This window comes from Dioscorea cayenensis, chromosome 19, assembly GCF_009730915.1.
Source record: "Dioscorea cayenensis subsp. rotundata cultivar TDr96_F1 chromosome 19, TDr96_F1_v2_PseudoChromosome.rev07_lg8_w22 25.fasta, whole genome shotgun sequence".
Classification (NCBI taxonomy): domain Eukaryota; kingdom Viridiplantae; phylum Streptophyta; class Magnoliopsida; order Dioscoreales; family Dioscoreaceae; genus Dioscorea; species Dioscorea cayenensis.
In genome coordinates this window covers 21,682,401-21,696,973 of record NC_052489.1, presented here as the reverse complement: position 1 = coordinate 21,696,973, position 14,573 = coordinate 21,682,401, and the positions used below count along the sequence as shown (strand labels likewise).

At 32.9% G+C, this 14,573-nt stretch overlaps 1 protein-coding gene across 1 annotated transcript; it reads right to left on the bottom strand.

Annotated features, from left to right (window-relative positions):
• Nucleotides 1-7,845: 7,845 nt before the first annotated feature.
• On the bottom strand, nucleotides 7,846-12,903 carry LOC120283263 (probable cinnamyl alcohol dehydrogenase 1). Its single transcript, XM_039289899.1, has 7 exons — nucleotides 12,855-12,903; nucleotides 11,599-11,698; nucleotides 10,578-10,691; nucleotides 9,785-10,015; nucleotides 8,847-9,132; nucleotides 8,321-8,471; nucleotides 7,846-8,217 (listed from the first exon to the last, which is right to left on the bottom strand). The coding sequence occupies exons 2-7, from the start codon at nucleotides 11,685-11,687 to the stop codon at nucleotides 8,021-8,023; spliced, it is 1,068 nt and encodes a 355-aa protein (XP_039145833.1). The 5' UTR covers nucleotides 11,688-11,698; nucleotides 12,855-12,903; the 3' UTR covers nucleotides 7,846-8,020.
• Nucleotides 12,904-14,573: the final 1,670 nt, after the last annotated feature.

The window sequence follows — 14,573 nt, the reverse complement described above, 5'->3', positions numbered from 1 at the left end:
AATTGTTTGAATTTAGGCACATTGTATCCTTTGGGATACAATACTAAATCATGATGGCTGGGATAAGGTTTGTTACTATCAATTGTTATCTTGCTATTTTTGGCATGTTTAAGTTCAGTGGCTACCATCTATTATATCTCCTCCCGAGTCATTGCAACTGAATGTTCTTGGATAAGGATACTTGTTGTTCCCCCTTGCCCCACTACTTGAACAATCTCTTTTGGTTGAGGGATTGGATTATTCAATTTATGTACCAGTTCGAGGAGATTTACCATCAAGGTTGCCATCAGTTTTTACATCTGGAATACTGTATCCATTAATATCATCATATTTTCATTCATTTTCTTGTATTCTGTTTCCTGATTTTCCATTTGTTGGAATGTCTGCATGATATTGTGCTGGTCCATAATAGAGGCTAGTTCATCTTCATCATATTCATTTAGGGATCTGCTTCCTTGTAATCTTTTGGTACAGCATGTGGAATAAGGCCTGAACCATCCTCTCCGAACATGCTTTGAGAACCTGTTTCCTGTCTATGAGATCTTTTAACTGGCCCTGGTTGTTCTTGTTCAACTATTGGGTCTCCTTGAGCTTTGGCAACCATACGGGCAGTGTATTTTGACATCCCCATCGGACATATCTTCATCCTCAATCCTCTTCTTTTAGTCAACTTTGAGTGAAAAGTTGAAGCTTGACCCTGTAAAGCCTGCAGTTGTGAAACTTGATCATCTGGCAAAGTAATTCAGTCAAAAACTATTTTACATGCGTTCAACACTAATTGCTTCTTCTTTGATAAAATTCCCTTGCCTTTATTTTGTTTGATTGAAATTCTTTCGATGCTATGTATATCTTATAAAGATTTTTGCCGAAGGAGTTTTTATGAGATTTTGGGGGTCTGTAGCCTTTCTTTTCATATAGCTGGGAACACATCTTTGAAGTGGTTGTGTTCTTCGTAACCATATTGACCAGTCCAAATGAGTTTATGAAAGAACGCATTCGATTATCCTTCTGATTTTGGAATGATAAAAAATTTAATTTGTGATTCGGGGTTTTCACCTTTGTAGGCATCAGCCTTGAAAACACACTTTTCCTATGTTTAGCTTCCTCAAATTAAAAAATCTCACTTTCTTTCCCTTTGATAGTAACAGTGAAAGTGGGCTCGTCGTTTTCATCATCTGCAAAACCTATCTTTTTAGGACATGATAGCCTCTAAAAGACAGAGGTTATGGGATTATCATTAGGAATATTCTTTTCAAATGCAGGAACAATGACATTTGGGTAACGGCCCCTAGGTGGAAGACGCGGGACAGTAAGGTTTTCCTTCGAAGGTGAACTTCTTTTCACAAATTGTACAGATTCAGAAATTGTACCAAATCTCATCTCAGCTCCAATAGCTCCAGTGTTGAAAAAAAATAATTAGGCAAATGGACTTCAAATCCTTCCCAAAGAAAATAGTGAGCTTAAGGCTTCCGGGCAATTGAACTCTTAAAAGCCATTTTACCTACAACAAAAATATTAATAATATTGGTTTTCTTATACATGAGTTATAAAAAGCAATGCCTTTACTTGTACTTTTGCCTCAAAGATGGGAGGTGAAATTAAAAGGTCCCCACCAGGCATACCAGAATTTGTGGGATTGAAAATGTGTGCCTTGGTGTTGTATCTGTGAAGAGACACCAAGCGATATATCGAATCACAAATGTTATTTATTTTATTTTTGTGGACTCTTTCATTCCTAATAGATGCAAGCCTCTATTATTAATTACCCCAGACTAAAATCTTGGGAACCTTCAATTAAGACCTCGAGTACATGTAAAGACAATAAAATTGTGAATTATAAATTTCATTATTTATTTATTTATTATATATATATATATATATATCACATCATATATATGTCTCATATATCGCTGTCTGTGCCTTCTCACCACATTGCATGCATCATTGCCGTCTTAAGATATGTATCTTGTCACCGCTTTGAAATTTGTGTATATTTTTTTATTTAAAATTTGCCGCAACTTTGGAGTGAGCATTTTTTTTTTTTTGCCGAAAATCTTTATCTCTTACTTTCAGGAAACTGATCAACAAAAGAATACATCGTTGTTCAGAAAACATGGAAACAAGAAACAATGCTTGGCCTGCTCAATTTTTTATAATGAGCCTTCTAAATTTTTTTTTTTTTCAAAAGAGATACTCTATCTGAAACTGACCACTTTGATTGGCTCCTAGCTTGCATCTTTTTCCCGCCAAATTTTTTGGTCCTTGACACCCAAGTATTGATCGTGAGCCTTGAGGACTTTGATTTTTCTTCTTCTCTGATCAGCTCCAATAATAATCAAACTTCTCTTATTTACTTGTACTTATGTGCCAAGGGATACAGAAACATAAGCTTTATGCTTTGCCAGCTTGCCCTACTTACTCACATTTCTTGATGTGAAATTGTGCCCAAAATGTCCATGAAGAATTGGATCCTTTGGGCAAGTAGCAAATTCATGACCTTGAAGATCTTTGTTTGCCGGAAATTGGTGCTTGCACACAACATTCACCAGGACTGCTACTACAACCTTAGTTGAACTGGTTATGTCTTTCACGTTTCTACATAAAGCTATTCTTGTAGTATCCCACTCATCTCTTTGTTTGAAACTGCTAGAAATTGAGAATTCTCCTGCAAGACTAATGCGCAAATGTGAAGAAGCTCCACTATCATCTGACAAGGAAATGCATTCTTGGTCAACATCGTCTCTCTAGGCATATGCACCATGAGCATTTTTCTGTAAATTCTACCGATATGAAAGATGAGCAACTAAACTATTTTTGTTTCTAGAAGATATCAAAGTATCTAAATTTTTTTTAGAGAAGTTCATTATTGTCAATGTCCACATAATCTTTGCATTCTTATACGTTAATGATGTGAAATCCTTTTGAAAAGAAATTCTTTCTATATGTCTACTTAAATAGTTGAGGCAATTACTAGAGTTAAGTTCTTTGTTTCTCGCACAATTCTTAGTTTGGCCTTGCAACGGATGGTTGTTAACTAAACTACTATTCTGCATAACACAATCATTATTCACTCTTTCAAGTTTCAACATAGTGAAGGTCTTTAGTTTCCTGAGTGTCACATTTTCTTTCATCCGCAACAGCCCTCTCTAATTCATGTGGCCTTACTTTTAAACTCTTTATCTTTTCTTTTTCCTTATCAAGTTTTTGTTGAGTTTGAGCTTCGGCTCTTCCTAATGCATCAATTCTTTGTAGCTCTTGTTACAGATGACAAGCGAGCTCTTCAAAACATCAATAGTATTAGCATGATTAGCACCATAACCTATAAATGCAAGTTTCACCATCTCCTCTTCCCCAAAGTTCAAATTTGTCACCAACTTCAATGCGGCGAGCTCTGTAGCAAGCATCAGATTCCTCTCCTCTAGCTTTAAGTACTCCGATGATTTCCTCCATAGTTTCTCATCCTTTTGCTGAACCAATCTATCTAAACACTTATTCTTACTTCTAACTTCTTCTTCTTCCTAGCCTCTCCTAATTTCACAAGCTTCTTCCATTTAGAAAGCTCTTTGTTAAGTTCCTAGAGATGCATCTGCTGGCTCTGGAAATTGGAGGTCATGAAGGAAAACTTCCCTTCCAATCTCTTCACTTTCTTCCCCAATGCTGCAACATCGATGCTATCGGAGAGAAGTAGAGGCGAGTAAGGCTCTTATGGGAGCATGATTGCTTGCAAACGGGGCAAGTTGGCTTCTTCTCTGAGGGGCAATACTCTAGCCATTGTTGAAGAAAGAAATCATGGAAGATATGACCACAAAGAGAGATTGATTGGAGATCGTTGATGATGGGTTTAAGGTCCTCGTAGCAGATAGAGCAAAGGGGCTTTTCACCTCTGACTCTGACACTGGCTCCTGCATCGAAGATGAGATGAGCCATGATTGGGATGGTGACAAGGGAGCGGTGGGCATCGATGGCGGCAATAGTGGTGAGCATGGTAACGACCATTTCTATATATATATATATATAGCAGAGAAGAGAAAAAAAAAAATGGAACCTTCCCACTCTTCTTTCTTCTTCAAAACTTGTTTCTCTTGAATTCTCTCTCTCTAGATAATTTTTTTTTAATCCTTTCTCTCTAGATCCTTCCCTCCCCCCTCCCTCTCTCTCCCTCCTCTTTTTCTTTTCTTTTCTTACCTCCCCTTTTATAATCTTTTAACCCTTCTCTTCACATGGTGGTTAACTGTGGGGCAACCATGTCAAACAAGTCCCCACGTCTTTAATCCGCACTACAAGCAATATCTATATTTTTTTTATTATATGTATATATATATTTGCCTTGTAATTTGTATTCATAGGTAAATCTTGGGATTTGGGACATCAGTTAGCCTTGAAATCTGTGCTTTTGAACGATCATGAGATTTATGTATTTTAGACTGCCTTAAGATTTGTGCTCTTGGCTAATCTTAATTTGAATATTTTATAACATCTCGAGATCTATGCTCTTGGCTAATCTTTAGATTGATGTATTTTAGACCGCTTTTAGATCTTTGCTATTGGTTGATCTTGAGATTTTAATATTTTAGATCACTTCAAGATCTGTGCTCTTGGCTGGTCTTGATATTTATGTATTTTAGATTGCCTCGAGATTTGTGTTCTTAGTTGATCTTGATATTTATGTATTTTTAGACTTTCTTGAGATATGTGCACTTGGCTAATCTTAAGTTTATAAATTGCCTCGAGATTTATACTCTTAGGTTGGAATATAGCCAAATATCATCAAATTTTTTTGTCTTATCTATATATTATTTTAATTCAATTATGATTTGGCTGCATGTGATAAACATATTTTAAAATTTTGATTTTTTTTATTATGACATGTATTTGATATATGTATATCTTTTATTTATAATAATTAATTAATTATATATTCTTAATATAAACAATATCATTTGGCGACTAGTTGGCAAGAGGAAGCAGTATTGTCTCAAAAGATTAACATGTTCACACAAATTGGTTAGGCTGCCAAAATATGAAAATCATGTGACTCCATGTCATATCTTGTACATTTGTGATCCTAGCCTATTTTTCCATCTTTTGATTGTTGTTGTCCAAGAATCATCTACAAGGCCAAATAGAGTTAGTTGCATCCAATGGCGTTTACATTTTGAGCAGAAATACTGTAACTACAGTCGATTTTATAGAACTGCTAGCAAGAAGAAATCTAGGGAGGTTTCCTCAACACTTTCTGTTCTTCAAACTTATGTGTTGCAATCATGTTTTTTGTTTTCTGGTCATATTACTTTGGGCACAAAATTCCTGATCTTTGTGTATTGATGCAGAATGACTGGGAAGAAAACTCTAGGAGTACTTGGTGAAAGGGTGAAAATGGTGACGTGGAGTGTTCTTGGAAGTAGACATTGGAGCATTTAGTGTATTGGCACAGGATGAGTGACAAGATTTTGATGGTGTGGGTTGAGCTGAAGACGATAAGTCCACAAGGTTTACAAGTGTTTGATGAAATGCTCCATATTATATTCAAAAGGAACAAGTGAAATAGGATTTTCAACAAATGCATGCAATTCAAAAGGAATAAGTGAAAAAGTATTCAAGACATACATGCAACTGGCCAGACATTCTTTCTAGTTTACCCTTGGCCATACTTTATTCTTAAACCCATTCCTATTCGCTGGGTTATAACACTTAGGGGTGTTTGGTTTGAAGGAAAGTAATGAAAATCATTGCTTACATTAGGGAAACTATTGTTTGGATGTGGAGTAATGGGAGTGGGAGAAGCATGGGCAACGAGTCGTGAGCAAGGAGTCGAGAGGCATGAAGGGGGAGTCCCTATATCTCTCACTTTTGAGGGGAGTGGGAGAAGAGTGGAAGTTATGATGGGTAAATTACACATTTATCCATTTACTTTTTTAATTATAAATCTATTAATCTAAATAATTTATTATAATAATTAAATAAAAATTAATCCGAAAATACTTAAATATAATATCAATTATAATAAATTAAATGAATAATATTAAAGTGAACTATTTTAATTTTAATACTTAATTATTGTAATTAAAGTGAATAATAATTTATATGAAGGGTTATTATGATTTAGTTTTCTTAATTAAAGTTAAATAGTTATTTATTATGGTTAATTAATTGTTAATTAATGATATTAACAAAGATTTGGGTATTAATAAATAGTGTCACATGTGAGTTATTAAAGTTAAATATTTATTTATTTTAATAAATTTATTTTAATAATTAAATAATTTACAAAATAATGGTCACAACTCATTACTATATATATAATAATAATATCTATTTACATAAAAGGCATAATAGTCATTTTATTATATCATTTTGTTTTTGATTTTTTTTATTCCAGTAAACTACATTTCCAATCTTTCCAACCAAACATAGTTTTTCATTTCTATGCCTTTTCCAATCTCCCTCATTTTCATTACTCCTCCACTCTTCGTTCCATTCTTTGTAACCAAACGGCCCCTTAAAGAAACTTTCTACTAAGGTAGTGTTTGTTTCAAGGGATTTGGAGTTACATATATCTCCAAATCCCTTACCTTTTTAAAATCCGGTGTTTGTTTTGATGTATTTCATTTTTCATGTGTTTTTGAAATCCCATCAGTGAGGGATTTTGGTTTATGGCCAAAATGACCGTAAAACCAAATCCCAAGAGTTCAAAACCAGTATATATGCATATGTATATATACATACATATATATATATATATACAAAAATCTATACATATATACACATACATATGCATACATATATTTATATATACATATATGTATGTATATATATTCCCTATATATACCTATATATAGTATGTTTACATATATAAATACACATACATATACATACATATATTTATATATACATACATGTATGTATATACATTCCCTAGATATACCTATATTTACATATATAAATACACATATAGGTATATATAAGTGTATATGTATATACACACAAATGTATACATATGCATATACATGTATATATACTCATATACATATATATATATATATGCATATACACAAACATATACATACACTTATACACATGTTTTCCAATTCCAGATTTACAAATTCTTCCAAACAAATATAAAATCTTATAATACAGTAATTTCAGTTACATCCAACCAAACACAAGATTTGACTACACTGTATTTTGAAAGCCAAGTATTTCCAATTACATTGTAACTAGAAATCCACTGCATTTAGAATTACATCCAACCAAACGCTACCTAAACTTAAAGACACAACAGTACACTTAATAACTTAGCCTCCATACTTGTATATGAATAGCAGCCATGCATCCATGCTTGACTCCATGCTTCACACTACCGCCAGCTGCCACCGCCGGCAATTCCGCGCGTGCTGCCCAAACCTTCAATCAGATCTCAACAGATTTCTTCCAGAGGCTAGTTTTTGGTGAAAGAGTGAAAACAAAGCCCTCAACAGATTTCTTCCAGAGGCTAGTTTTTGGTGAAAGAGTGAAAACAAAGGCCAGAAATGTTCTTAGAAGTGGAGGATTAGTCTGTATAGCAGCTATATTTCATGCCATCTGTTTAACTTAATAATAAACAGACTTTTACGCTAGCAAATGCCAAACATCTTTACCATCTTCTCTTTTTGTTGCATGATCCCAATCCAAATTTTACAAATTGAGTACTTGGCATTACAAGGCAGGATGGAATATTATGGGTCAAAGTAGGATTTATACTCATAAATTATTCAAGAACTTACCCTTCTTGATATCACTGAGGGGTCATGTCCACATTTTCTTCTTACTTAATTGGTAGAGGAAGAAGGCAGAAGATTATGTATCATAGGCAAACCAGATACTATATTTCATATGATCAAAATACATTAGCCCTCACCCACTAATAAATATAGCCCATATGATCAAAGCACATTGATCCTTATTCAATCATTTTTTACATGTAAAATAAGCCCTGATTAAACTAAAACAGTGGAGCAAAATTCAGCTACTGCTAAAAGGCTCACTTGAGAGAATTCTCAATATCTATCACGAAACGATACTTGACATCTCTGTTGATGAGCCGCTCATGAGCCTCATTTATGTACTGAATATCAATGACTTCGATCTCTGGATATATCTTCCTGGCTGCACAGAATTCCAGCATTTCTTGCGTGTGTTTAGTCCCACCTGTTCCAGTGCCTGCGATGCTTTTTGCGCCTAAACACAAGATTAAGAGAAAAAGATAAATGAATTTGGTGATGTCTTGAAAACATTTTGTTGTATCGCCGATTATGATGAGCAGAAGAAAACAAGACAATACCCATAAGTAAAGAAGTAGGTCGTAAACGAACTTCGCTAGGCGCACCAACAAGAACCAACACACCACAAGCCTTCAGGAGTGCCAAGTAGGGATCAAAAGGGTGGTCTCCAGAGGCAACATCAATGATAAAGTCCAGAGTGTTTACAAGGGACTGCAAGAAAAATATATATTTCAAAATAAAAGCTTAAAGTTTCACTAATTAACACAGTTAGTAGGTGTTACACAATTACAAAAGAATTTTGCAGATATTCATCCATATTCAATAGCATTTCACAACATTTCAAATTATTCCAAAGTACATATATCAAAGATAACGTTACCGCATTCAAGAACTTTGCTATTCAATAGATATATATATATATATCTACATATACAGTAGTTAGATAGTAAGCATATTTTTACCAAGGTATTTAACAAGATCACATTAAAGTTCGAATCAGGTAAGAATGCCAACATCTAAATAATTTGGATATAAGAGATCCCCCAAATTAAGGACATAGAAGTGAAAAAAATTTGTGAATGGTACCTTCATCTCTTGCTCATCTGATGAAAGCACAAATTTATCTGCTCCTAGTAGCTCTAAAGCTTCCTTCTTCTTGGAAGCACTAGTACTGAAGACTGTTACGTTCAAACCAAAGGCTTTTCCAAATTTCACGGCCAAATGGCCGAGGCCACCTAATCCGATGACACCAAGAGATTTTCCAGGTTGGTTCATCTTATGGCGAATCATCGGAGTGTAAACTGTGATGCCTGCACAGAGTAAAGGTGCTGCCTTGGCTGGTGGATAGCCCTCAGGTATCTTGTAGCAGAATCTGTATGTTCACCGCCAACAAAAAGAATAAATGTCAAAATTGCCTTCTTGAGGCTGAAGGTTTATCATATATCTGTTGAGTTGTACATCACAGAGGAAATTCATCTAAAGGTACATCATTCGAGTCAGAAAACCAAATTTACTATCAACTCAATAGATAAAGGTTCATCACCCAAATCCTATTCTATTATATTCCTATCAAATTATCTTTAATAAACAAAGGCAAGTGGTACTTAAACAACAATATAAGCAGTAAGCTAACTATACAACATAAAAGCATACTGCCACTACTAATACAGTATCTAACTTACAAGTTTTTAACAGTGCTTCATTTTTTATGGTGTCCCACAAGATTTAATGCATGTGGGCATTCACTTTAAAAGTCTATATATTATATTTTTTTATATAATAATTAACCATTTATTAGGTAAGAAACATCGGCATGCAACACTAATTGGCAAAGTATCACATAAAAGATTTTTGACTATTATTATGCTATTATAATAAAAGAGATAGAATATCATCTCAGAAATAAATATTGGTGACTGCAACACATGCTAACATATGGCACAAGTTTTTCGAAGAAAACAGGACATGTTGCTGAAATGGTCCTATTAAATTGAAATAGTTAGTGCAGGTTCAAGTTTGCTTGCCTCTCACTGACTACAATGTGACCAGAATATCCCCCCTTTGTGATCATCCCATACTTATCAAGACCATTGAAAGTGAAAATTGGGTGTTCTGAGCAAAGTACTTCATTCCGTTCAATACAATGCTCACAATCCCTACAAGAGTCAACAAATGTCCCAACAGCCACCAGATCACCAACTTTGAAGTTATTCACATCGGAACCAATCTCCTTTACAACTCCAACAATCTCATGCCTGAGAAAAACAACACAGAGAGAAAATAAATAATATGATTATTCATTTAGAATTTTATGGAGTGAAATAACTGATGTGCTTAAGGTTCTAGTAAGATCACACATCTGTATCAAATATCAACATAAAGTCATAGGAGGAAAATGGCCATGCATCCGTTTTCCAGTATGTCAAATTTGTTATCATTTTCTCAACATCATGAGTCAAGGACAACTATGTCATCAATAATGTTAAAGGATAATCTTATAGTATCTTATCTTCAGTCTAATGTCTTGAGCTTATTCCCTAACGAAAATTGATCAGAAAGAAACTCATTGGTATATTCTGGTGATTAATTAGGATGACCCAGAGGTGGGTCCCTATATGGTTGTGAGATGGAGCAAGTCATATCAACATCCAAAGGCACCAGATTTCTAATTCTATGCATAACAACAAAATCACCATTTTTCTAAGTCTATGCTATACAACAGAATCAAATTTCAATATAAAATTACAGAGAAGCATTTAAAACTACTTTTTTTTGGGGGGGATAAAAGACATTTGTTGAAATTTATAGAAAACATACCCAGGCACCAATGGATACTTAGCATCTCCAAATTTGTTTCTTGCCCAAATAATGTCGGCGTAACAGACTCCACAGTGTGTTATCTTTAGGGATACATCATCAGAACAGGGAGCTCTGCACAACTTTGCAGATAATTAAGAAGACTCCAGGAAAGAAAACTAATACAAACTTCAAGCCTCAAAATCCACAACTTTTAATACAATGAATATCGATATTATAGCCAAGAGAGAGATAATTCATAGCAAGAAAGAATGACATTCAAGTAGAATTGTTTTGTCTTAAGGAATAGAACTTTATATGGAAGCACTTTGTGGCAGCAGAAAGAAGCTCTCTCAAGCTCCTCATTGATTTACTGCCTACTTTCACAATAAAGCAATTTCACAAGAGGGACCACACACAATAGCAGGTTGAAATAAGTTTGTGCTCCTCACTAACAATAACATTTTCATTGAAACAAATTATCACTCAGAATGACACCTTCCTATGTAATACCAATGATCAAATATGGCTCCTTAATTTCACCATTATCTCTTGGCCATGTTTCTTTTAACCTTCAATCAATTGTCATTTGGTTCATAAGAAAAGGAGCTGCACATCCATATATTGGCAATCAGTATTTTGGACCTTCAAATCACACTGTTGTGATCTTCTTAGTGGTAGACAGTGGTTAAAATCATAAAATGTTCATTTCGAAAATTGACTTTTCATCACCAAAAATTTCCTAGAAACTTATATGTTTTAGTCTTTTAGAACTATTCCATCAGTAATGCTTGAAATCGCAAAACATTTATTATGCCTACCCAGGTCAAATTCCATGGAGGTGATTCTACACAATCATGCTAACTAGATATGGTGTTTACTATGCACATAAACAAATGCCAGTGCACATAGGGATTTGATAACATTGAAATTTGCAAATAAGGTTAAAAAATAGAATGCTCTTAAAAAAATGGAACTTATGTTCTAATCATCACCAAAAAAATAAATATCTCAAGTACAAAAGTGATAATCTTGTGCACACCTTCGGGTGAAATTATATGGTGAGAGTTTCCCAGAAGGATCTCTTGCTGCCCAACCAAGACAATCTTCATATTTGATTTCCTTGTCCATTTCTATGCTAGCTGAAACACATAACTAGGGGTAAATTATAAATTAACTAAAGTGAACATGTAATAGTCATTCTGTTGCATGAATGGTCCAGACTAGAACCACAATCATCCTTGTGGCAAAGCAACTAACCAAACATTCAAGACAACCATATTAAATAAATCATATTGTCAAGTGTGATAACATTAAATTTGCTGCATCAAATTTATAAGCAAATTATGTTTCCAATAAATTATACAGATCTAAAGCAACACCACATGCTCTGGTAGAAGAAAAAGAAAAAACCACAAACAAAGAATAAACCTTTTTCAAAATTAACACTTAAATGAACCAGGTTTGCATCAAAACTGTCCTTGCAACCAGGACAAGGAGCAAACAAATTAATCATTATCTCTCCTGCTTCCAAACTCGAGATGCAAATTTAGCACTTTTCACTCATGGGTGAATCTATCCTTACCAAGGACATAACCCTCCTTGCACCAATATGTAAGCTTTCCAATTCACAGACCCACAATTGTGGCATTACAATTGGTTGGAAAATAACAAATAATATGTCTAAATAACTAAAAAAAAAAGACCACTGCTCAATTATTAATTCAAAGTAAAGACACAAAACATCAACATAAAAAATATCAACTTGAGAAGCATAAAGGACTAATAAGTGTTCCAAAAACCATTTCACCTTTCCTTTTCCAAAAGAAACCCAAACTGGAGCAAAATAAATGCTTTTTAAATACTAATAGTACTTCTAGAAATCAAAGCTTAAAAAAAGAAATTTGTTGATTAAAATTTTGCCACCAACTTAACAACCCAAACCAACAGCATGGTTTCTCCATCTAAGAAAAGTTCAAAATTAACAAATCATCTTCCAAGGACCAACTGGAGTGATAATCACATTAAAATCTTGCAACCAGATCAACAACACACCAGCTCAAGCACAAAAAACGATGCCCATCTAACACAAGTTCAGAAATTAACACAAAATACAAACATCGCATCACTGAAATCACAGCATCGCTCAAACATCCATTTACACCAAATCAAATCACTCGAAAACCAAACAACAACATACAACTCATAAATCTACGACGAAATACAGAAACAGAAACACATAAACGGGAATCAAAATGAAGAATTTAGAAGATAAAGATGATGATCGAAAGGCATTACAGTGATTTCGAATCAAACTCAGCACTCTTCTCTCTTCTTCCGTGCTTGCTCGATTGGTGATTTGGGTGATGGCTGCGCGAATTTATAGACTGTTGGACATAGAGAGGGGTAAACTTAAGCAAACGATTACCGCCCTGCCCTTTTTTTTAATTTATGTACTTTATTACCCCTCAAGTGGATATTCTTTCAATTTTGCCCCTCACTTTTTCAGGTTTTAGTTGCAACCCTTTTAAGTTGGGTTTTTCCTTTTTTTTTTTTACAATGAAAAATGCCAATAATGGAAAAAGATAAATTTTATTAATAATTTTTTAAGTAAACATTTAATTGATATTCATAAAATCAAAAATATTTAATTGATAAAATTATAATTATAATTATTAACAGTTGGCTGAGATCTCGAAAAAATTTAAAAAAAATTTATATGTATTGATAAGATAATTTTGCTGCCAAATCAATCAACTATTTTGATTTAAAATTAATAAAAATGTTGAAATTTATAAATACACCACAATTGTTCTTAAAAGTCAAATCAACATCACAATTATAAAAAAAAAAATTCTAAATTATATTTCTTTACGCATAAGATTACAATATTTCAGACAATTATATGTATTTATTTAAGCATTCTTACAAAACTCTGAGGTATTATTATGATATAAGGAAATTTGTTTGATGTATCAAACATTTTTCTAAGGGGCTGTTTGGTTACCTGCAACTAGTTGTAAGTAGCTGTAATGTAACTGGTTTTACATGTAAAATATTGTTTGGTTTGCTGTGAAATCAGTTTTACATGTAAACAGTTTTGCAGTTTTGTGTACTTTTGCTGCATTTCAACTTACAGCAAATTTTGCTGTAAGTTGAAATGCAGCAAAACATTTGGGCTAAAATCACCATTCTTCACTCTCCAAATTATGCATTAAAAGAAAATGAAAACTTACATGTAATCAATTGTTAATATAATTAAACTTATACTTATTTATATTTTATTAAATTTTTTTATTTAAAATATATCAATTTGTATTTAATTTTAATTAAAAAAAATATTTTTTATATAAAATTAAAGAATTTTATATATTTTTAATTTAATAAAATTATTATTAAGTTAATTAATTAATTAATTTACATTAGTGTTTAGAGTAGATGGGGAGAGTTAAATTAATTATTTAGAGTTAGTATTTAATTATTTAAGTTTCTTATTATTATTTGCCTTAGTTATTTGAGTTTCTGATTATTATTTTTAAATGCAATAAATATTTTATTAAATCATTTTTAAATGTATTTATATGAATTTTTTGGTTTTGAAGTTTTCCAAGGGTATTTATGTCAAATTAAACTCCAAGAATTTTAAGAAAGTAAATTCAACATTTTGATGAAAAATTATCTCTTATATAAGTATATATATAAAAAAAAAAAAACCAAAAGACGTCAAGCATGACGTCAACCTTAGTTGATGCCATAATCAATGATGCATGCATTAATAATCGACATTTAAGAGGGATGGTACATGTTGATTTAGTCAAGGCAGATTAGTTATCAAGTTTCTGTCTCAAAAAACAATCAATCAAGATTTTTTTAAAAGTAATTAGGAAAAAGAACAAATTTAATTAGCATTTCTGTGGAGTTACAATGATTTTAGGTTTTCTTATGGAGTTTATATTTTTATTATTTTATTTATATTTTAACATAATATTAGAGTGAGATTTTTGGTCTTTGAAATTC

Coding starts and splice junctions, on each gene's coding strand:
- LOC120283263 (XM_039289899.1), bottom strand. CDS start 11,687: ATGGACAAGGAAATCAAATATGAAGATTGTCTTGGTTGGGCAGCAAGA. Junction 10,016..10,577: donor AAGTATCCATTGGTGCCTGG/GTATGTTTTCTA, acceptor TGTTTTTCTCAG/GCATGAGATTGTTGGAGTTG. Junction 8,218..8,320: donor ACCTACTTCTTTACTTATGG/GTATTGTCTTGT, acceptor TCTTGTGTTTAG/GCGCAAAAAGCATCGCAGGC.